We start from the raw sequence: 23,916 nt of genomic DNA on the forward strand, positions 1-23,916 counted from the left end.
CCCCATTTCACAGATGAGGGAACTGAGGCCCAGAGAAGTTAAGTGCCTTGCCCAAAGTCACCCAGCTGGCAATTGGCGGAGCCTGGATTTGAACCCATGACCTCTAACTCCAAAGCCCGGGCTCTTTCCGCTGAGCCATGCGGCTTCTCTAATCTGGGGCCTCCCCTGGAAGGGTTTATCAAACCCACCCCTGGCCGGCCCAGGAGCCTTAGGCACGGCCCCGATAGACCAGGGGGTTCACACCCCTGCCCCATCCACCTGGCATCGTCCTAACGCTCACTGGGGCCCCACGGACCCCGAGATCCCCCTCCTCCCCTGCCTGATTCATTCATTCAGTCGTATTTATTGAGCGCTTACTGTGCGCAGAGCACTGGACTAAGTGCTTGGGAAGTCCAAGTTGGCAACATATAGAGACGGTCCCTACCCAACAGCGGGCTCACAGTCTAGAAGGGGGAGACAGACAACAAAACAACAAGCAACCTGACAGCCTGATGATGATGATGGCATTTATTAGGCGCTTACTCTGTGCCAAGCACAGTTCTAAGCACCGGGAAGGTTACAAGGTGATCAGGTTGTCCCACGGGGGGCTCACAGTCTTCATCCCCATTTGACAGATGAGGGAACTGAGGCAAAGAGAAGTTAAATGACCCACCCAAAGTCACACAGCTGACAATCGGTGGAGTCGGGGATTTGAATCCATGACCTCCGACTCCGAAGCTCGGGCTCTTTCCACTGAGCCACGCGCACTTGGCATGCTCTCCAGTGAGCCGACAAGTCACCCGTGGCCTCCCCTTTTTCCCCCTCGTAGCTTGTGCATCCACCTTGTAACCTCCCCAGCGCTTAGAACAGTGCTTTGCACATAATAAGTGCTTAATTAATGCCATTATTATTTTTATCCCCATCCCGCTTTGGAGACACCGGGCCCCTGGTACACCTTGTCTTCGTCCGGTCCTTTTATTCTTCCCAAGTGAGAGAGAACACAAACCCGGGGGAGTGAAAACAGTGGATGGGTTCCCGGGAAACATAACTCCCTGCCTGACTCGTCTCCCTAAAGGGCCCCTTAGGATTGGGGGTGATTTGTCAGGGGACAAAGGTAGCACCCCACCTCAGTCTCGCTTTTAAGAGCTGGATTCGCTGCAGCCGAAAATCAGCCCGCAGGTCCCGCTGTCCTCAACTTTTTGCAGATGTGGCCGAAAGCTAGAGGAACAGAGACTTTGATCCTGGGGAGAGCCGCGGCTCCCCACCACTTCCCAAAGGGGAGCAATCCTGAGATGCTCCGGGCTCCAGGCCTGGGCCGGGGGCTCCCCTGGGCCTGCTCTTCACCTCAACAAAACCCCCGGCTCCAGTCGGGGTCCCGCCGCAGGGGAGGTCAACGCCGCCCTCAACCACCAGTTAACCAAATCAAAGCTAGCTTCGTTATTCCCCTGAACGCTTTCCAGACCAAAAGGGATCGGGAACAAAACTGGAGGCGCCGCCCGTCCTGTTCAGTGACGTAAAGGAGGCCCGGAGCCGATCGGCTCGGGGAGATGTCATCACCCACGATTAAATCGCCACTGATTCCGTGACCCTTCCAGGGAGCTCGCTGACCCCCTCATCCCATCGAGTTTCTTGGCTCTCTCCATCCCACCAATGATCTCATAAAACCCTTGTCAGGGAGCAAGAAGACACCACACATCCAGCGTCAACCCGGAGTCCGGGGACCACCCTGACCGGCGGAGCAGGCCCCGTCGGACATCGGGGACTGCTCCAAGGCAGGGGAACTGCAAAGGTCCACCACGCTCGTTACACAATCAACGATATTTTATTTTCACACAGAAGGGGAGGGGATAGAGTCCTGGGGCCCGCCTCTGTCTCTGGCCGGGGGAGGAGGAGGAGGAGGAGGCCTCACACGGGCCCCGTGCCCTGCTGCATCCGCTTCATCAGCTCCTCGTCCTGCACAGACAGCTCTGTCAATTTCTTGCCCATCCGCTCGTGTATGTCCAGGTATTTGGAGACGCAGCGGTCCAGACACACGGATTCGCCCTTGGAGAGCTCGGCTTCCTTGTAGTGAGGGGGCACGCACTTCCGATGGCAGGCGTTGGTCATCCTGAAGGCAGCCAGAGTTGGCATCGCGACGGCAAACGGGGCGGGGGTCCCCCTCCCCGGCCCCGGGCCGCCCTTCCCGTTTGGCCCACGGGCCTCGTTCCTGGCCATAATCACCCCAATCTGCACTCCCTCCCCACCCTCCCTCATCAATTGTGGCCTACCGATCCCGGCTCCGCCATTTTTTCTTTTAAATAATAATAATAATAATGGTATTTATTAAGCGCTTACTACGTGCAAAGCACTGTTCTAAGCGCTGGGGAGGTTACAAGGTGATCAGGTTGTCCCCCTGGGGGGGCTCACCGTCTTCATCCCCATTTTGCAGATGAGGGAACTGAGGCCCAGAGAAGTAGAGCGACTTGCCCCAAGTCACACAGCTGACAAGTGACGAGGCCGGGATTTGAACCCATGACCTCTGACTCTTTCCACGGAGCCACGCTGCTTATGAATGATATTTGTTAAGTGTTGACTCTGTGTCAAGTGCCGTTTTAAGCGCTGGGGTAAATTCATCAGGTCGGACACGGTCCCCGTCCCACAAGGGGCTCCCGGTGAAAGTAGAAGGGAGAACAGATACTGAATCCCCACTTGGCAGTTGAGGAAACCGAGGCCCAGAGAAGTGAAGTGACTTGCCCAAAGTCGCACAGCATTCATTCAACCGTATCTATTGAGCGCTTACTGTGTGCAGAGCACTGTACTAAGCACTTGGGAAGTACAAGTCGGCAACACAGAGAGACGGTCCCTACCCAACAACGGGATCGCAGTCTAGAAGGGGATGGAGCTGGCTTTGGGACTAGGCCGCGCGCTTGTCTGCTGGGTGACCTTGGGCAATTCGCTCAGTTACCCCATCTGTGAAATGGGGATTAAGTCACTGAGCCCCGTGTGGGACACTGACCGTATCCAGCCTAATTAGGTCGCATCCACCCCAGTGCTTAGTACAATGCCTGACACGAAAGCCCTTAGAGACTTCTAGACTGTGAGCCCACTGTTGGGTAGGGACCGTCTCTATATGTTGCCAACTGGGACTTCCCAAGCGCTTAGTACAGTGCTCTGCACACAGTAAGCGCTCAATAAATACGATTGATTGATTAGAGAAGCAGCGTCGCTCAGCGGAAAGAGCAGGGGCTTGGGAGTCGGAGGTCACGGGTTCTAATCCCGGCTCCGCCACTTGTCAGATGTGACTTTGGGCAAGTCACTTCACTCCTCCGGGCCTCGGTTCCCTCATCTGGAAAATGGGGATTAAGACTGAGCCCCACGTGGGACAATAGATTGCGAGCCCGCTGTTGGGTAGGGACCGTCTCTATATGTTGCCAACTTGTACTTCCCAAGCGCTTAGTACAGTGCTCTGCACACAGTAAGCGCTCAATAAATACGACTGAATGAATGAATGAACCTGATCACCTTGTATTCCCCCCAAGTGCTTAGAACAGTGCTTGGCACCTAGCACTATCATTATTATTAAATACCATTTTAAAAAAATCATTTTTTTTAAATCTCAGATTTTATAATCATTTTACAAAAATGATGATAAATAAAAAAGCACTTTATTGAGCTTGTAGAGCACTGTTCTTTCAAAACCGGTCCCTTCTGTCTGAGGAATATTGGGACAGGGGTCACCCCTTCCAACCTAACCCCTCCGTAGCTACTTCAGAGCCTTCTCTCTCTCTCTCTCTCACGCACAATAAACTAGTTTTTTGAAATACCTTATTTTGGAAGCCCTTGAAGAGCTTTCATAAGTGCAACATCGTCAGGCCTCACAATGTCCCCATGAGGTATGGAATGGGTACGAAACTGAGGCCTGGAAAAGTTAAGCTTCCTCCTTCCCTTCCCCACAGCACCTGTATATATGAATATATGTTTGTACATATTTATCACTCTATTTATTTATTTTACTTGTACATATCTATTCTATTTATTTTGTTAGTATGTTTGGTTTTGTTCTCTGTCTCCCCCTTCTAGACTGTGAGCCCGCTGTTGGGTAGGGACCGCCTCTATATGTTCCCAACTTGGACTTCCCGAGCGCTTAGTACAGCGCTCTGCACACAGTGAGCGCTCAATAAATAGAGGGGCAGCATGGCCTAGTGGAAAGAGCCCGGGCTTTGGAGTCAGAGGTCATGGGTTCGAGTCCCGGCTCCACCACATGTCTGCTGCGTGACCTGGGGCAAGTCACTTCACTTAGAGAAGCAGCGTGGCTCGGTGGGAAAGAGCCCGGGCTTTGGAGTCAGAGGTCGTGGGTTCAAATTCCGTCTCCTCCAACTGTCAGCTGTGGGACTTTGAGCAAGTCACTTCACTTCTCTGGGCCTCAGTTCCCTCACCTGTAAAATGGGGATGAAGACGGTGAGCCCCCCCCGTGGGACAACCTGATCATCTTGTAACCTCTCCAGAGCTTAGAACAGTGCTCTGCACATAGTAAGCGCTTAACAAATGCCATTATTATTATTCTCGGAGCCTCAGTTCCCTCATCTGGAAAATGGGGATGAAGGCTGTGAGCCCCACGGGGGACAACCTGATCCCCCCCTCCAGCGCTTAGAACAGTGCTTTGCACATAGTAAGCGCTTAGCAAATGCCACCCTTATTATTATTATTAATCAATACGATTGATCGATTGATTAAGGTACTCGCTCGGGGTCAAATTGTTAGTAGCGGAGTCTGCCCTTGAGCCCAGGGCTCCCGCCTCCCACCCCGGGGCCCGAATTCTCCAGTCTTCACCCCGGGACGTGAGGGCTCGTGGCGGGGAGGCCCAGAAGCGGGCAGGGAGGCCGTGCCCCGCGCCATCCCGGTGCCAGTAGTGGTACCTGCTGTACATGTCCGCCATCATCTCCACCTCCAGTTCTGCCGCCAGTTGCTGGGCTCTCAGCGGATCCATCGCGGCGGGCGGGCGAGCCCACCGTCACCGTCGGCCCTCACTTGCCTCCGGACCTGGGGGGGAGTCGGCGCCCGTCAGACCCCGGCCCCTCCCTCCCCCTCCGACGGCAGGGCTCTTCTACTTCCCAACCGCTCAGTCCAGTGCCCTGCACGCCGTAAGCGCTCAATAAGTACGACTGAATGAATGAATGAACGAATGCAAGGGCCCCGGGTCGCTCTGCGGGGGCGGCGGGAGCGGGAAAGTGAAACCAAGGGCCACGGGGCGGGGAAGGGAGTCGGGCAACTCGGCCAAGGGCTTGCTGTTTGACCTTGAGAAAGTCATTTATTCTGACGGTTTTGACACCCGTCCACACGTTTGGTTTTGCCGGCCGCCTCCCCCTTCTACACTGCCAGCCCGCTGTCGGGTAGGGACCGTCGCTCGATGTTGCCGACATGGACTTCCCAACTGCTTAGTCCAGTGCTCTGCACACAGTAAGCGCTTAATACGATCGAATGAATGAGTGAATTTAACTTCTCTGAGCCTCAGTTCCCGAATCTTATAAAATTGGAATTTCATTCGTTCAATCGTATTTATTGAGCACTTAACGGTGTGCAGTGCACTGGACTATATGTTGCCAACTTGTACTTCCCAAGCGCTTAGTGCAGTGCTCTGCACACAGTAAGCGCTCAATAAATACGATCGAATGAATGAGTGAATTTAACTCCTCTGAGCCTCAGTTCCCAAATCTTATAAAATTGGAATTTCATTCATTCAATCGTATTTATTGAGCGCTTACAGTGTGCAGAGCACTGGAGTATATGTTGCCAACTTGGACTTCCCAAGTGCTTAGTCCAGTGCTCTGCACACAGTAAGCGCTCAATAAATACGATCGAATGAATGAGTGAATTTAACTTCTCTGAGCCTCAGTTCCCGAACCTTATAAAATTGGAATTTCATTCATTCATCAATCAATCGTACTTATTGAGTACTTACGGTGTGCAGAGCACTGGACAATATGTAGCCGACTTGTACTTCCCAAGCGCTTAGTCCAGTGCTCTGCAACAGTAAGCGCTCAATAAATACGATTGAATGAATGAGTGAATTTAACTTCTCTGAGCCTCAGTTCCCAAACCTTATAAAATTGGAATTTCATTCATTCATTCAATTGTATTTATTGAGCGCTTACGGTGTGCGGAGCACTGGACTATATGTTGCCGACTTGTACTTCCCAAGCGCTTAGTCCAGTGCTCTGCACACAGTAAGCGCTCAATAAATACGATTGAATGAATGAGTGAATTTAACTTCTCTGAGCCTCAGTTCCCGAATCTTATAAAATTGGAATTTCATTCATTCATTCAATCGTATTTATTGAGCGCTTACGGTGTGCGGAGCACTGGACTATATGTTGCCGACTTGTACTTCCCAAGCGCTTAGTGCAGTGCTCTGCACACAGTAAGCGCTTAATAAATACAATCGAATGAATGAGTGAATTTAACTCCTCTGAGCCTCAGTTCCTGAACCTTATAAAATTGGAATTTCATTCATTCATTCAATCGTATTTATTGAGCGCTTACGGTGTGCGGAGCACTGGACTATATGTTGCCGACTTGTACTTCCCAAGCGCTTAGTACAGTGCTCTGCACACAGTAAGCGTTTAATAAATACGATCGAATGAATGAGTGAATTTAACTTCTCTGAGCCTCAGTTCCAGAATCTATAAAATTGGAATTTCATTCGTTCAATCGTATTTATTGAGCACTTAACGGTGTGCAGTGCACTGGACTATATGTTGCCAACTTGTACTTCCCAAGCGCTTAGTCCAGTGCTCTGCACACAGTAAGCGCTCAATAAATACGACTGAATGAATGAATGGACTAAGCTCTTGAATTAAATCCTCCTCCCTCCGGTTTAAACCGGGAACCTCATATGGGGCAGGGAATATGCCCAACGGAATAAGCGTCTATCTAGAACAGTGTCTGACACTTAGTAGGCGCTTAACAAATAGCATTAAAAATAAACCCGGCAAGAGCTCTCTCGCTGCGGTGCTCAGCCCCACCCCGAATAATAACGATAATTAGAGTACTTGTTAACCGCCTACTGTGTGCCAAGCACTGTTCTCTTCATTCATTTAATCGTATTTATTGAGCGCTTACTGTGTGCAGAGCACTGGACTAAGCGCTGGGAAGTACAAGTTGGCAACGTACAGAGACGGCCCCTATAATGATGGCATTTATTAAGCGCTTATCATCATCATCATCATCAATCGTATTTATTGAGCGCTTACTATGTGCAAAGCACTGTTCTAAGCGCTGCCCAACAGCGGGCTTGTTAACAGCTTCCTGTGTGCTAAACACTGTTCTAAGCGCTGGGACGGACACAAGTTGACCAGGTTGGACGTAGTCCCTGTCCCACACCGTGCTCACGCCCTTAATCTCCATCTTTTACAAATGAGGCACAGAGAAAGAAAAACATACGGCATTTTTTACGTGCCAGGCACTGTACTAAGCGCCGGGGTGGATACAAGCAACTCGGGTTGGGCCCAATCCCTGTCCTATGTGGGGTTCCCGGTAATAATAACGGTGGCATTTGTTAAGCGCTTACTATGTGCCCGGCACTGTACTAAGCACTGGGGTGGATACAAGCAAATCGGGCTGGATGCAATTCGGGTCCCTCGTGGGGCTCGCGGTCTCAACCCCCATTTTACAGATGAGATAACTGAGGCCCAGAGAAGCGAAGGGCCCTGCCCAAGGGACAAGTAGACAAGTGGCAGAGTAGAGATTAGGACCCATGACTTTCTGGAAAATGGGTAGTCTGAAAAACCAGACTACATTGTATCCACCCCAGTGCTTACAGCAGTGCTTAATAATAATAATAATGGTATTTATTAAGTGCTGACTATGTGCAAAGCACTGTTCTAAGCGCTGGGGAGGTTACAAGGTGATCGGGTTGTCCCACGGGGGGCTCACAGTCTTCATCCCCATTTTCCAGATGAGGGAACTGAGGCCCAGAGAAGTGAAGTGACTTGATGATGGCATTAATTAAGCGCTTACTCTGTGCAAAGCACTGTTCTAAGCACTGGGGAGGTTACAAGGTGATCGGGTTGTCCCCCGGGGGGCTCACAGTCTTCATCCCCATTTTACAGACGAGGGAACTGAGGCCCAGAGAAGTGACGTGACTTGCCCAAAGTCACCCAGCTGACCAGTGTCGGAGCCGGGATTTGAACCCATGACCTCTGACTCCAAAGCCCGGGCTCTTTCCACTGAGCCACGCTTGGCACATTATTGGTGCTTAACACAGACCACAATTATTATTATTGTTACTATTCTGACTCTCAGGCCCCGCTATCAATCAATCAATCAATCATATTTATTGAGCGCTTACTGTGTGCAGAGCACTGTACTAAGCGCTTGGGAAGTACAGGTTGGCAACATATAGGGACAGTCCCTACCCAACAGTGGGCTCACAGTCTAGAAGGGGGAGACAGAGAACAAAACATATTAACAAAATATGCCAATTAATATTAATTATTAATATTGATTATAATTATAATTATTAATTATATGAATATGTTAAGACATAATTAGAATAAATATGTACCATTCATTCAATCATATTTATTGAGCGCTTACTGTGTGCAGAGCACTGTACTAAGCGCTTGGGAAGTACAAGTTGGCAACCTACAGAGACGATCCCTACCCAACAGTGGGCTCACGGTCTAGAAGGGGGAGACGGACAACAAAACCAAACATATTAACAAAATAAAATAAGTAGAATAAATATGTACAAGTAAAGCAAATAAATAGGGTAATAAATCATGATGAGGTAACTGAGGCCTGGAGAAGTGAAGAGACGGTCCCTACCCAACAGTGGGCTCACAGTCTAGAAGGGGGAGACAGACAACAAAACAAAACATATTAACAAAATAAGTAGAATAAATATGTACAAGTAAGAAAAATAAATAGGGTAATAAATCATGATGAGGGAACTGAGGCCCGGAGAAGTGAAGTGACTTACCCAAGGTCACACAGCAGACAAGTGGCGGAGGTCGGGATTAGAACCCACGACCTTCTGGCAACCAGGCCCGGGCTCTAGCTAGTCGATAGGACGGGAAAGGGCTTCCCCCTCCTTACCTCCTTCCCTTCCCCACAGCACCTGTATATATGAATATATGTTTGTACATATTTATTACTCTATTTATTGATTTATTTATCTAACTTGTACATATCTATTCTATTTATTTTATTTTGTTAGTATGTTTGGTTTTGTTCTCTGTCTCCCCCCTTTTAGACTGTGAGCCCACTGTTGGGTAGGGACCGTCTCTATGTGTGTTGCCAACTTGTACTTCCCAAGCGCTTAGTCCAGTGCTCTGCACACAGTAAGCGCTCAATAAATACGATTGATTGATTGATTGATTACCCCACGTCCCCGTGCTCGGCCTGCCCCTCGGGGTCCGGCACCTGGGGGTCCTTCCCCAGGAGGAACAGCGTGGCTCAGGGGAAAGAGCCCGGGCTTGGGAGTCAGGGGTCGTGGGTTCGAATCCCAGCTTCGCCACCTGTCAACTGTGTGACCTTGGGCAAGTCACTTCCCTTCTCTGGGCCTCAGTTCCCTCCTCTGTAAAATGGGGATGAAGCCTGTGAGCCCCACGTGGGGCAACCTGATCACCTTGTATTCCCCCCCCACCCCCCAGCGCTTAGAACAGTGCTTGGCACATAGTAAGCGCTTAACAAATGCCAGGCTGATGATGATGATGATGATGCCCCTGAAGGTCCCTGCCTCTGGGGGTCTTCCCCATGGGAAGTAGCGTGGCTCGGTGGAAAGAGCCCGGGCTTGGGAGTCAGGGGCCGTGGGTTCGAATCCCGCCTTCGCCACTTGTCAGCTATGTGACCTTGGGCCTTCTCTGGGCCTCAGTTCCCTCCTCTGTAAAATGGGGATGAAGACTGGGAGCCCCACGTGGGACAACCTTGATTACCTTGTATCCACCCCAGCGCTTAGAACAGTGCTTCGCACAGAGTAAGCGCTTAACAAACGCCAACATGATGATGATGATGATGGCCCTGAAGGTCCCTGCCTATGGGGGTCCTTCCCCGTGGGAAGCAGCGTGGCTCCGAAGAAACATCCGGGGCTTGGGAGTCAGAGGCCATGGGTTCGAATCCCGCCTTGGCCACTTGTCAACTATGTGACCTTGGGCCTTCTCTGGGCCTCAGTTCCCTCCTCTGTAAAATGGGGATGAAGACTGGGAGCCCCACGTGGCACAACCTTGATTACCTTGTATCCACCCCAGCGCTTAGAACAGTGCTTCGCACAGAGTAAGCACTTAACAAATGCCATGATGATGATGGCCCTGAAGGTCCCTGCCTATGGGGGTCCTTCCCCGTGGGAAGCAGCGTGGCTCCGAAGAAACATCCGGGGCTTGGGAGTCAGAGGCCGTGGGTTCTAATCCCGCCTTCGCCACTTGTCAACTATGTGACCTTGGGCCTTCTCTGGGCCTCAGTTCCCTCCTCTGTAAAATGGGGATGAAGACTGGGAGCCCCACGTGGGACAACCTTGATTACCTTGTATCCACCCCAGGGCTTAGAACAGTGCTTCGCACAGAGTAAGCGCTTAACAAATGCCATCATGATGATGATGATGCCCCTGAAGGTCCCTGCCCCTGGGGGCTAAACGCTTAGGACAGTGCTCTGCACACAGTAAACACTCAATAAATATATGTATATATGTATATATGTTTGTACATATTTATTACTCTATTTATTTATTTATTTATTTTATTTGTACATATCTATTCTATTTATTTTATTTTGTTAGTATGTTTGGTTTTGTTCTCTGTCTCCCCCTTTTAGACTGTGAGCCCACTGTTGGGTAGGGACTGTCTCTATATGTTGCCAATTTGTACTTCCCAAGCGCTTAGTACAGTGCTCTGCACACAGTAAGCGCTCAATAAATACGATTGATGATGTTGATGATGAATAAATATGAATGAATGAATGAATGAATGGCCCTGGTGGGGGGCCTGTACCTGGGGGAATCCCTCCCCTGGAGGTAAGCGCTTAGTACAGTGCTCTGCACACAGTAAATGCTCAATAAATATGATTAAATGCATGAATGGCCTTGGGGACTAAGCGTTTAGGGAAACAGCTTGGCCGAGTGGATAGAGCACACGCCTGGGAGACAGGTCATGGGTTCTAATCCTGACTCCACCACTTGTCTGCTGGGTGACCCTGGGCAAGTCCCTTCACCTCTCTGAGCCCCAGTGACCTCCTCTGTAAAATGGGGATGAAGCCTGTGAGCCCCCCGTGAGACAACCTCATCACCTTGTGTCCCCCCCAGTGCTTAGAACAGGGCTTTGCGCATAGTGAGCGCTTAACAAACACCATCATGGGCAGCGTGGCTCAGTGGAAAGAGCCCGGGCCTTGGAGTCACAGGTCATGGGTTCAAATCCCGTCTCTGCCAATTGTCAGCTGGGTGACTTTGGGCAAGTCACTTCGCTTCTCTGGGCCTCAGCAACCTCATCTGGAAAATGGGGATGAAGACTGGGAGCCCCACGTGGGTCAACCTGATGACCTTGAATAATAATAATAATAATGATGGCATTTATTGAGCGCTATGTGCAAAGCACTGTTCTAAGCGCTGGGGAGGTTACAAGGTGATCAGGTTGTCCCACGGGGGGGCTCACAGTCTTCATCCCCATTTTTCCAGATGAGGGAACTGAGGCCCAGAGAAGTGAAGTGGCTTGCCCAAGGTCACACAGCAGGCAAGTGGCGCAGCCGGGATTCGAACCCATGACCTTTGACTCCCAAGCCCGGGCTCTTTCCACTGAGCCACGCTGCTTCTCTGCATGAATCCCACCCAGCCCTTAGAACAGGGCTTCGCACACAGTAAGCGCTTAACAAATGCCATCCTCATTATTATTCTCCTTCTCTGGGCCTCAGTTCCCTCATCTGTCAAATGGGGATGAAGACCATGAGCCCCACGGGGGATCACTTGATGACCTTGTCTCCTCCCCAGCGCTTAGAACAGTGCTTCACACATAGTAAGCGCTTAAAAATACCATCCTCATTATTATTATTCTTCTCTGGGCCTCAGTGACCTCATCTGCAAAATGGGGCTGAAGACTGTGAGCCCCACCGGGGAAAATGTGATGACCTTGTCTCCTCCCCAGCGCCTAGAACAGTGCTGCGCACATAGTAAGCGCTTAATAAATGCCATTATTATTATTATTATTCTCTGGGCTCAGTTCCCTCATCTGTCAAATGGGGATGAAGACTGCGGGCCCCTTTTGGGACAACCTCATCACCTTGTCTCCTCCCCAGCGCGCTTAGAACAGTGCTTTGCACATAGTAAGCGCTTAATAAATACGATTGATTAATAAATGCCATCATCATCATCAAGTCACTTCACTTCTCTGTGCCTCAGTGACCTCATCTGTAAAATGGGGATGAAGGCTGAGAGCCCCCATGGGACAACCTGATCACCTTGTAACCTCCCCAGCAGTTAGAGCAGTGCTTTGCACATAGTAAGCACTTAATAAATCCCTTCATCATCATGTCATTTCACTTCTCTGTGCCTCAGTTCCCTCATCTGTAAAATGGGGCTGAAGACTGTGAGCCCCACCCGTGGGACAACCTGATCACCTTGTAACCTCCCCAGCTCTTAGAGCAGTGCTTTGCGCATAGTAAGCGCTTAATAAATGCCATCATCATCATCAAGTCACTTCACTTCTCTGGGCCTCAGTTCCCTCATCTGTAAAATGGGGATGAAGACTGAGAGCCCCCCATGGGACAACCTGATCACCTTGGAACCTCCCCAGCACTTAGAGCAGTGCTTTGCGCATAGTAAGCGCTTAATAAATGCCATCATCACCAAGTCACATCGCTTCTCTGTGCCTCAGTTCCCTCATCTGTAAAATGGGGATGAAGACTGTGAGCCCCACATGGGACAACCTAATCACCTTGTAACCTCCCCAGCGCTTAGAGCAGTGCTTTGCACATAGTAAGCACTTAGTAAATGCCATCATCATCATCAAGTCACTTCACTTCTCTGGGCCTCAGTTCCCTCATCTGTAAAATGGGGATGAGGACTGGGAGCCCCACGTGGGACAACCTGATCACCTTGTATCCTCCCCAGCGCGCTTAGAACAGTGCTTTGCACATAGTAAGAGCTTAATAAATGCCATCATCATCAACAAGCCACTTCACTTCTCTGGGCCTCAGTTCCCTCATCTGTAAAATGGGGATTGAGACTGTGAGCCCCACGTGGGACAACCTGATCACCTTGTATCCTCCCCGGCGCGCTTAGAACAGTGCTTTGCACATAGTAAGCGCTTAATAAATGCCATCATCATCATCATCACCAAGTCACTTAACTTCTCTGTGCCTCGGTTTCCTCCTCTGTAAAATGGGGCTGAAGACTGGGAGCCCCACGTGGGACAACCCGATCACCTTGTCTCCTCCCCGGCGCGTTTAGAACAGTGCTTGGCACATAGAAGGCGCTTAATAAATGCCCTCATCATCAAGTAACAACTTCTCTGTGCCTCGGTTTCCTCCTCTGTAAAATGGGGCTGAAGACTGGGAGCCCCACGTGGGACAACCCGATCACCTTGTCTCCTCCCCGGCGCGCTTAGAACAGTGCTTGGCACATAGAAGGCGCTTAATAAATGCCATCATCATCATCATCAAGTTAACTTCTCTGTGCCTCGGTTTCCTCCTCTGTAAAATGGGGATGAAGGCTGTGAGCCCCACGTGGGGCAACCTGATCACCTTGTAACTTCCCCAGCGCTTAGAGCAGTGCCTTGCACATAGTAAGCGCCTAATAAATGCCATCATTATTATTATTATTATAACAACAGACACGACTGAATGAATGAGTGAATGAATGGATGACTGAACGAATGGCCCTGGGGGGGGGGGTCCTCCCTTCCCCTCCCCCTCCTCCCCCTCCCGGTCACTCTATTACTCAATTTATTTATTTTATTTGCCCCTACGTATTCTATTTATTTTATTTTGTTAATAATAGGTTCTATTTTGTTGTCTGCCTCCCCCTTCTAGCCTGTGAGCCCACAGTTGGGTAGGGACCGTCTCTCTATGTTGCCAACTTGTCCTTCCCAAGCGCTCAGTACAGTGCTCTGCACACAGTAGGCGCTCAATAAATAGGACTTAATGAATGAATGAATGAATGAATGAATGAATGAACTCACCTGTCGGCTCCCCGGGGCCGGTGGAAGTGGGGGGGTGTGGTGCCGCCGCCGGAAGCACGTGGGGAGCACTTCCGGCCGCAGGCCCCGCCCCATATACGTCATTTCCTGTCTGGGCGCGCGGCGGGCCGGCTCCCGGCTGCCCCCTCCCGGCCAGCAGCCGCCACCGCAGAGCGGCCCCCCCCCCCTCCGGCCGGGAGGGGCACGGCGCCCCCTGCCGACCGACCGACCGACAGCGCGAGTACGCCGGACGTCCACCAGGGGGCAGAAGGCCCTTAGAAATCCATTCATTCATTCATTCAGTCGTATTGATGGAGCGCTGACTGTGCGCAGAGCACTGCACTAAGCGCTTGGGAAATACAAGTTCATTCATTCATTCATACAATCGTATTGATGAAGCGCTGACTGTGCGCAGAGCACTGGACTAAGCGCTTGGGAAATACAAGTTCATTCATTCATTCATTCAATCGTATTTATGCAGCGCTGACTGTGCGCAGAGCACTGGACTAAGCGCTTGGGAAATCCAAGTTCATTCATTCAATCGTATTTATGGAATACCCTCCCTCCGCCCATCCGCCAAGCTCGCTCTCTTCCTCCCTTCAAGGCCCTGCTGAGAGCTCACCTCCTCCAGGAGGCCTTCCCAAACTGAGCCCCTTCCTTCCTCTCCCCCTCGTCCCCCTCTCCATCCCCCCATCTTACCTCCTTCCCTTCCCCACAGCACCTGTATAGATGTATATATGTTTGTACAGATTTATTACACTATTTATTTATTTATTTTACTTGTACCTATCTATTCTATTTATTTCATTTTGTTAGCATGTTTGGTTTTGTTCTCTGTCTCCCCCTTTTAGACTGTGAGCCCACTGTTGGGTAGGGACTGTCTCTCTATGTTGCCAACTTGTACTTCCCAAGCGCTTAGTCCAGTGCTCTGCACACAGTAAGCGCTCAATAAATACGATTGATTGAATGGAGCGCTGACTGTGAGCAGAGCACTGGACTAAGCGCTTGGGAAATACAAGTTCATTCATTCATTCATTCAATCATATTTATTGAGCACTTACTGTGTGCAGAGCACTGGACTAAGCGCTGGGGAAATACAAGTTCATTCGTTCATTCAATCGTATTTATGGAGTGCTGACTGTGCGCAGAGCACTGGACTAAGTGCTTGGGAAATACAAGTTCATTCATTCATTCATTCAATCGTATTTGTGGAGCGCTTACTGTGTGCAGAGCACTGGACTAAGCGCTAGGGAAATACAAGTTCATTCATTCATTCATTCATTCAATCGTATTTGTGGAGCGCTTTCTGGACTAAGCGCTTGGGAAATACAAGTTCATTCATTCATTCATTCAATCGTATTTATGGAGCACTGACTGTGTGCAGAGCACTGGACTAAGCGCTTGGGAAGTACAAGTTCATTCATTCATTCATTCATTCAATCGTATTTATGGAGCGCTTTCTGTGCGCAGAGCACTGGACTAAGCGCTTGGGAAGTACAAGTTCATTCATTCAATCGTATTTATTGAGCGCTTACTGTGTGCAGAGCACTGTACTAAGCGCTTGGGAAGTCCAAGTTGGCCACATAGAGAGACGGTCCCTACCCAACAGCGGGCTCACAGTCTAGAAGGGGGAGACAGGCAACAAAAAAACCCATATTAACAACATAAAATAAATAGAATAGTAAATATGTACAAGGCAAATAAATAGAGTGATAAATCTGTACAAACATATATACAGGTAGGCCTTCCCAGACTGAGCCCCCTCCTTCCTCTCCCCCTCGATCAATCAATCAATCAATCGTATATATTGAGCACTTACTGTGTGCAGAGCACTGTACTAAACGCTTGGGAAGTCCAAGTTGGCAACATCTAGAGACGGTCCCTACCCACCAGCGGGCTCACAGTCTAGAAGGGGGAGGCAGACAACAAAACCAAACATATTAACAAAATAAAATAAATAGAATAGATATGTACAAGTAGAATAAATAAGTAAATAGAGTACTAAATATGTACAAACATATCCCCCTACCTTACCTCCTTCCCCTCCCCACAGCACCTGTATATATGTATATATGTTTGTACGGATTTATTACTCTGTTTATTTGTTTTATTTGTACATATTTATTCTATTCATTTCATTTTGTTAATATGTTTTGTTTTGTCATCCGCCTCCCCCTTCTAGACTGTGAGTCCACTGTTGGGTAGGGACCGGCTCTAGACGTTGCCAACTTGTACTTCCCAAGTGCTTAGTCCAGTGCTCTGCACACAGTAAGCGCTCAATAAATACGATTGAATGAACGAACAAATGAATGAATGAATCATCATCATCATCATCAATCGTATTTATTGAGTGCTTACTGTGTGCAGAGCACTGGACTAAGCGCTTGGGAAGTACAAATTGGCAACATATAGAGACAGTCCCTACCCAACAGTGGGCTCACAGTCTAAAAGGGGGAGACAAAACCAAACATGCTAACAAAATAAAATAAATAGAATAGATATGTACAAGTAAAATAAATAAATAAATAAATAGAGTAATAAATATGTACAAACATATATACATATATACAGGTGCAGTGGGGAAGGGAAGGAGGTAAGATGGGGGATGGAGGGGGGGCGAGGGGGAGAGGAAGGAAGGGGCTCAGTGTGGGAAGGCCTCCTGGAGGAGGTGAGCTCTCAGTAGGGCCTTGAAGGGAGGAAGAGAGCTAGCTTGGCGGAGGGGCAGAGGGAGGGCATTCCGGGCCTGGGAGATGATGTGGGCCGGGGGTCGATGGCAGGACGGGCGAGAACGAGGTATGGTGAGGAGATTAGCGGCAGAGGAGCGGAGGGTGCGGGGTGGGCTGGAGAAGGACAGAAGGGAGGTGAGGTAGGAGGGGGCGAGGGGATGGACAGCCTGGAAGCCCAGGGTGAGGAGTTTCTGCCTGATGTGCAGATTGATTGGTAGCCACTGGAGATTTTTGAGGAGGGGAGTAACATGCCCAGAGCGTTTCTGGACAAAGACAATCTGGCTTCACTGACACTGCCCTCTCTTAGTTCTCCTCCTCTCTCTCTCACCTCTCCTTCTCGGTCTCTTTTGCTGGCTCCTCCTCTATCTCCCAACCTCTGACAGTGGGGGTCCCTCAAGGCTCAAGTTCTGGGTCGTCTTCTATCCTCCATCTGCACACACTTCCTTGGAGGACTCATTCACCCCTGTGGCTTCAACTATCACCTCTAGGCAGATGATTCCCAAATCTTCCATCCCCAGCCCTGACCTCTCTCCTTTATCTCACATTTCCTCCTGCCTTCAGGACATCTCTACCTGGCTGTCCTGCCGACACCACAAACTGAGCATGTCCACAACTGCACTCCTTATTTTCCCACCCAAACCCTGTCCTCTCACTGTCCTTCCCTTTTCTGCAGACGATACCACTCTCCTTTCTATCTCACAAGCCCTTAATCTTGGCGACGTCCTGGACTCATCTCTCTCATTCCACCCACATATTCAATCTGTCACCAAATCCTGCTGGTTCTACCTTCACAACATTGCTAAAATTCACCCTTTCCTCTCCATCAAAACTGCTACCAGACTGGTTAAAGCACTTATCCTATCCCGCCTTGACTACTTTCATTCATTCATTCATTCAATCGTATTTGTTGAGCGCTTACTGTGTGCAGAGCACTGGACTAAGCGCTTGGGAAGTACAAGTTGGCAACGTATAGAGACGGTCCCTACCCAACAGCGGGCTCACAGTCTAGACTACTGACTTCTCCCCACTCCAGTCCATATTTCACTCAGCTGTCTGGATGATTTTTCAACCAAAACCTTCAATCCAGGTCTCCCCACACCTCAAGCACCTCCAATGGCTGCCCATCCACCTTTATATCAAACAGAAACTCCTTACCATTGACTTTAAAGTATTCAATCAGCTGGCCTCTTCCTAGCTCACCTCACTAAATCAATCAATCAATCAATCAGTCATATTTATTGAGCGCTTACTGTGTGCAGAGCACTGTACTAAGCGCTACAGCCCAGCTGGCAATACTCCACTCCTTTGCACCAGTTTACTCACTGTGCCCCAGTCTTTTCTGTCTTGCCACTGACCCCCTTCCAGATCCTCCCCCTAGCCTGGACTCCCTCCCCCCCCCCCCCCATATACACCAGACCACCCTTCTGTCCACCTTCAAATCATTCAATCAATCAATCAACCAATCAATCATATTTATTGAGCGCTTACTGTGTGCAGAGTACTGTACTAAGAGCTTGGGAAGTACAAGTTGGCAACATATAGAGACAGTCCCTACCCAACAGTGGGCTCACAGTCTAGAAGACTTCAAAGCATTATTAAGGTCACATCTTCTCCAAGAGGCAGCATGGCTCAATGGAAAGAGCCCGGGCTTTGGAGTCAGAGGTCATGGGTTCAAATCCTGGCTCCACCACTTGTCAGCTGTGTGACTTTGGGCCAGTCACTTAACTTCTCTGTGCCTTAGTTACCTCATCTGTGAAGTGGGGATGAAGACTGTGAGCCCACCGTGGGACAACCTGATCACCTTGTAAACTCTCCAGCACTTAGAACAGTGCTTTGCACATAGTAAGTGATTAACAAATGCCATTATTATTATTATTATTATTATTATTATTATTACTGTTATTATTATTCCCTGATTAAGCCCTCTTTTCTCCAGCTCACTCTCCCTTCTGTGTCATCTATGTACTTGGATCTGTGACCTTTGGGCATTTGGCTATTCGCCCCACCTCCAACCCCAACATTATGCACTTATGTACACATCTTTAAGTTTTATATTATAAATTCCTTATTCACATTAATGTGCTTAGTACAGTGCTCTGCACACAGTAAGTGCTCAATAAATGCGATTGAATGAATGAATCTATAATTCTATTTATTTCATATTGATGCTATTGATGCCTGTCTACTTGTTTTGTTGTCTGTCTCCCCCCTTCTAGACTGTGAGACCGTTGTTGGGCAAGAATTTTCTCTGTTGTCAAATTGTACTTTCCAAGCACTTAGTACAGTGCTCTGCACAAAGTAAGCACTCATTAAATACGATTGAATGAATGAACGAATGAATGACCTGGGTTCTAACTCGGACTCTGCCACTTATCTTTCATTATCTAATAATGATGGTGTCTGTTAAGAGCTTACGATGTGCAAAGCACTGTTCTAAGTGCTGGGGGGAAACAAGGTGATCAGGTTGTCCCATGGGGGGCTCACGGTCTTAATCCCCATTTTACAGATGAGGTAACTGAGGCCCAGAGAAGTTAAGTGACTTGCCCAGAGTCACACAGCAGACAAGTGGTGGAGCCGGGATTTGAACCCCTGACGGGTAGAGGACGGCCCCCGGGGTCTCAGGTTCTGGAAGGAAATAGATGATGGGGGAGATGAGGAGCTGAGCCCATATTCCCTCACCCTCTGCCCCCCATCTGACCTCTGACCTTCTGCCCAATTCTCCAGGTGCCCTGAGGGCTACTGATGGAGGAGCTTTCTGTAAAATAATAATAATAATTGTGGTATTTTTTAAATGCTTTCTCTGTGCCAGGCACTGTACTAAGTGCTGAGGTGGATTAGAACCCACGACCTCTGACTCCCAAACCCATGCTCTTTCCACTAAACCACGCTGCTTCTTGTTGGTGATAATAGTTGTATAATATATAATAATAATAATAATAATAATAATAATGGCATTTATTAAGCTATTACTATGTGCAAAGCATTGTTCTAAGCATTGGGGAGGTTACAAGGTAATCAGGTTGTTCCACGGGGGGCTCACAGTCTTAATCCCCATTTTACAGGTGAGGGAACTGAGGCACAGATAATCAATCAATCGTATTTATTGAGTGCTTACTCTGTGCAGAGCACTGTACTAAGTGCTTGGGAAGAGCAAGTTGGCAACATACTGAGACAGTCCCTACCCAACAGTGGGCTCACAGTCTAAAAGAGAAGTTAAGTGACTTGTCCAAAGTCACACAGCTGACAGTTGGCAGAGCCGGGATTTGAACCCATGACCTCCAACTCCAAAGCCTGGGCTCTTTCCACTGAGTCACGCTGCTTCTCTATCTGCTGTGGGACCTTGGGCAAGTCACTTACTTTCCCTAGGCCTCAGTTCCCTCATCTGTAAAATGAGGATTAAGAGTGTCAGCCTCATGTGGGATGGAGAACGTGTCCAACCTGATCAACTTGTATCGTCCCCAGTGCTTAGAACACTGCTTGGCACATAGTAAGCACTTAACAAGTACCTTAATTGTTATTGTTACTCTTATTGTCAATGGTAGTAGGGACTGTCTCTATGTGATGCCAATTTGTACTTCCCAAGCGCTTAGTACAGTGCTCTGCACATAGTAAGCGCTCAATAAATACGATTGATTGATTGATTGATTGATTGTGTGCAGAGCACTGTACTAAGCACTTGGGAGAGAGTACAATACAACAGAGTCAGTAGGCCTTCCCTGCCCACGATGACCTTACTGTCTGTCTTGCGGAGAACCAAAATGTGTAATGAAAATGAGTTCATTCATTCATTCATTCATTCATTCATTCAATCGTATTTATTGAGCACTTACTGTGTGCAGAGCATTAATCTCTTGGGAAGTACAAGTCGGCAACATAGAGAGATGGTCCCTACTCACCAACGGGCTCACAGTCTAGAAGGGGGAGACAGACAACAAAGCAAAACATGTGGACAGGTGTCAAGTCGTCAGAACAAATAGAATTAAAACTAAATGCACATCATTAACAAAATAAATAGAGTAGTAAATATGTACAAGTAAAATAAATCGAGTAATCAATCTGTACAAACATATATCCAGGTGCTGTGGGGAGGGGAAGGAGGTAGGGCGGGGGGGATGGGGAGGAGGAGAGGAAAAAGGGGGCTCAGTCTGAGAAGGCCTCCCGGAGGAGGTGAGCTCTCAGCAGGGCTTTGAAGGGAGGAAGAGAGCTAGCTTGGCGGATGTGCGGAGGGAGGGCATTCCAGGCCAGGGGGAGGACGTGGGCCGGGGGTCGACGGTGGGACGGGCGAGAGCGAGGCCCAGTGAGGAGGTTAGCGGTGGCAGAGGAGTGGAGGGTGTGGGCTGGGCTGGAGAAGGAGAGAAGGGAGGTGAGGTAGGAGGGGGAATGTTATAGCAGAATTGACAGTGTATCACGTTCCGTCCACTATGTGTAGTGAAAACTGGGTCATCCTGGGACGAGAGGCCTGGTCCCTGGAATGCTGACTTTGGGCAAGTCACTTCACTTCTCTGTGACTCAGCGACCTCATCTGTAAAATGGGGATTAAGATTGTGAGCCCCACGGGGGACAACCTGATCATCTTGTAGCTCTTCCAGTGCTTAGAACAGTGCTTGGCACATAGTAAGTGCTTAACAAATACCATCATCATCATGACGGTAAATGCCCAGGGGACTCAACGGGGCAATTCCCTCCACCACTTGGAGCGCTGGATTCTTTTCAGTCCCCACGGCCGGGCCCTGGAGGGAATATCGACCTGGCTATGGCCTGGCACTACAGATCTGGATCTCTTCAGAGCCCAGGGGTCAGTATTATCCTCTTCAGAAGGACAAAGAGGCCTTCAAGAAGCCTTCCCTGACTCAGCCCTCAATCCTCTTTTCTCACTCCCTTCTGAGTCGCTTGGAAGTCGGGGCCGGGGAGGGGGGATCTTCTTCCCGTGAGATCTCTGAAAACAGGCGAGCACCATCTGGGATGTTCTGCCCGGAAGCAGAGGATCTAGAGGACATTCCAATTCTGGGATTCTCCGCTTTTCCCCTCTGAAGCCAGCGGCAGGATTGGGAGCGAGACCCAGGAGATGTAACTTGGCAGCCCAGGACTTCAACCGTTCTCTGATCCCTTCTCCCTCCTGGTCTCCCCGCCTTGCTATGTGTTTTCCAGCACTTCTGCCTTGACCCTAAATTGGCAGCTGCCCCTGTTCCCTGCCCCACCCACTTTCCTAAGCCTCCCCTCCGCAGCTGCCAAAAGAGGCACATTGGGAAGTGGGCAAACTGGCTAGGAGAAGAGAGAGATTCCCCGATGAGCAGTGGGAAAACATCCGGGGGTCCAGGGTGGGGAGGCCGGGGTCTGCAGAAGACCTAAGGAGAAGCAGCGTGGCTCAGTGGAAAGAGCCTGGGCTTTGGAGTCAGAGGTCATGGGTTCAAATCCCAACTGTCAGCTGTGTGACTTTGGGCAAGTCACTTAACTTCTCGGTGCCTCATCTGGAAAATGGGGATTAAAACCGTGAGCCCCACGTGGGACAACCTGATCACCTCGTAACCTCCCCAGTGCTTAGAACAGTGCTTTGCACATAGTAAGCGCTTAACAAATACCATTATTATTATTATTACCTCAGGGGGTTGGGGAAGCAGGCGGGGTTTCTAGGCCAGATTACTGGGCCTGGCTCCCCACGAGGAGCACTTTGGATTAGAGGGTCTTGCCTTGTGGGGGGTGACGGGATCAGGCCCAAAGGTGAAAGCCAGGCAGGTGCTGGGGGGGAGGGGTGCAGGGGTGATTGAAAGGTGCCACCTGTCTGTCCCTTGTCAGAAACTGGAGCCTCAGAGCCCGGGGAGGGGTGGGGGGGGGGGGTGTTGTACCAACAGGGTCATAAACAATGAGCCCCAGCTGGTTGGACCCCGGTGGGGTGGGGGGGTTAGGGAGGTCTGGGCAGGATACCCGGTGTGGGGGGGGGCGGGGAAGCCGGGAAGGGTGGGATTAAAGGGAGAAGTAGGGAGAAGCGGCTCTCCAGTAAGAAGGATCCCGTTCCAGAGACAGAGCGAGGTTCAAAGCGGCAAGAGGTAGGTGAAATCCTGACCATCTCCCCCCACCCAATATGCGTCGGCATGCACAAACACACACACAGGCACGCTGCCCCTTTTCAGGGCTGAGCATTGTAGGAGTGGGGGGCAGTCCTGGGCCTTTTGGGCACCCAATAATAATAATGGCATTTATTAAGTGCTCACTATGTGCAAGGCACCATTCTAAGCCCTGGGTATCACCCTGGACTGCTGCTCCACAAGGGCCCCTCAGTCCCTCGCACAGGATAAAGGACGCCGGTATCCCTCCTAGACCGTGTGCCTTACTGAAGGCCCATCTCCTCCGAGAAGCCTTCCCTGACCAAGCCCACCTCTCCTCTTCTCCCGCTCCCTTCTGCGTCACCCTGACTTGCTCCCTTCATTCATCTTCCCTCTCATCCCCACGGAGCATAGGTACATATCTATAATTTATTTGTGTATATTCATGTTCATCGTGGCTCAGTGGAAAGAGCACGGGCTTTGGAGTCAGAGGTCTGGGGTTCAAATCCCGGCTCCACCAGTTGTCAGCTGTGTGACTTTGGGCAAGTTATTTAACTTCTCTGTGCCTCAGTTCCCTCATCTGTAAAATGGGGATTAAGACTGTGAGCCCCCCGTGGGACAATCTGATCACCTTGTAACCTCCCCAGCGCTTAGAACAGTGCTCTGCACATAGTAAGCGCTTAATAAATGCCATTATTATTATTATTATTATCTCCCCCTCTATACTGTGAGCTTGTTGTGGGCAGGGAACGTGTCTGTTTATTGTTCTTTTGTACTCTCCCAAGCGCTTAGTACAGTGCTCTGCACACAGTAAGGACTCAATAAATGTGATTGATTGACCGACTGATTGACTGAATCCAGGAATACAGCCATCCAGGGCCAGCCCTATTCCCCTGCCTTCTGCAGAAAACTGTGCCTCTGAGGAGGGCTGACACTATTCATTCATTAATTCAATCAATCATATTTATTGAGCGCTTACTATGTGCAGAGCACTGGACTAAGCGCTTGGAAAGTACAATTCAGTAACAGATAGAG

The 23,916-nt window shown here is 49.6% G+C and overlaps 1 protein-coding gene across 1 annotated transcript; it reads right to left on the reverse strand.

Moving 5' to 3' along the window:
* Positions 1-1,782: 1,782 nt before the first annotated feature.
* Positions 1,783-4,965, reverse strand: TIMM10 (translocase of inner mitochondrial membrane 10). Its single transcript, XM_038764931.1, has 2 exons — positions 4,875-4,965; positions 1,783-2,086 (listed from the first exon to the last, which is right to left on the reverse strand). The coding sequence occupies exons 1-2, from the start codon at positions 4,943-4,945 to the stop codon at positions 1,885-1,887; spliced, it is 273 nt and encodes a 90-aa protein (XP_038620859.1). The 5' UTR covers positions 4,946-4,965; the 3' UTR covers positions 1,783-1,884.
* Positions 4,966-23,916: the final 18,951 nt, after the last annotated feature.

This window comes from Tachyglossus aculeatus, chromosome 22, assembly GCF_015852505.1.
Source record: "Tachyglossus aculeatus isolate mTacAcu1 chromosome 22, mTacAcu1.pri, whole genome shotgun sequence".
NCBI lineage: Eukaryota > Metazoa > Chordata > Mammalia > Monotremata > Tachyglossidae > Tachyglossus > Tachyglossus aculeatus.

Excerpts from the sequence above, each read along its gene's own strand:
- TIMM10 (XM_038764931.1), bottom strand. The coding sequence starts at position 4,945 with ATGGATCCGCTGAGAGCCCAGCAACTGGCGGCAGAACTGGAGGTGGAG. Across the intron at positions 2,087-4,874 it reads ATGGCGGACATGTACAGCAG|GATGACCAACGCCTGCCATC; the intron begins GTACCACTACTG and ends GGCTGCCTTCAG.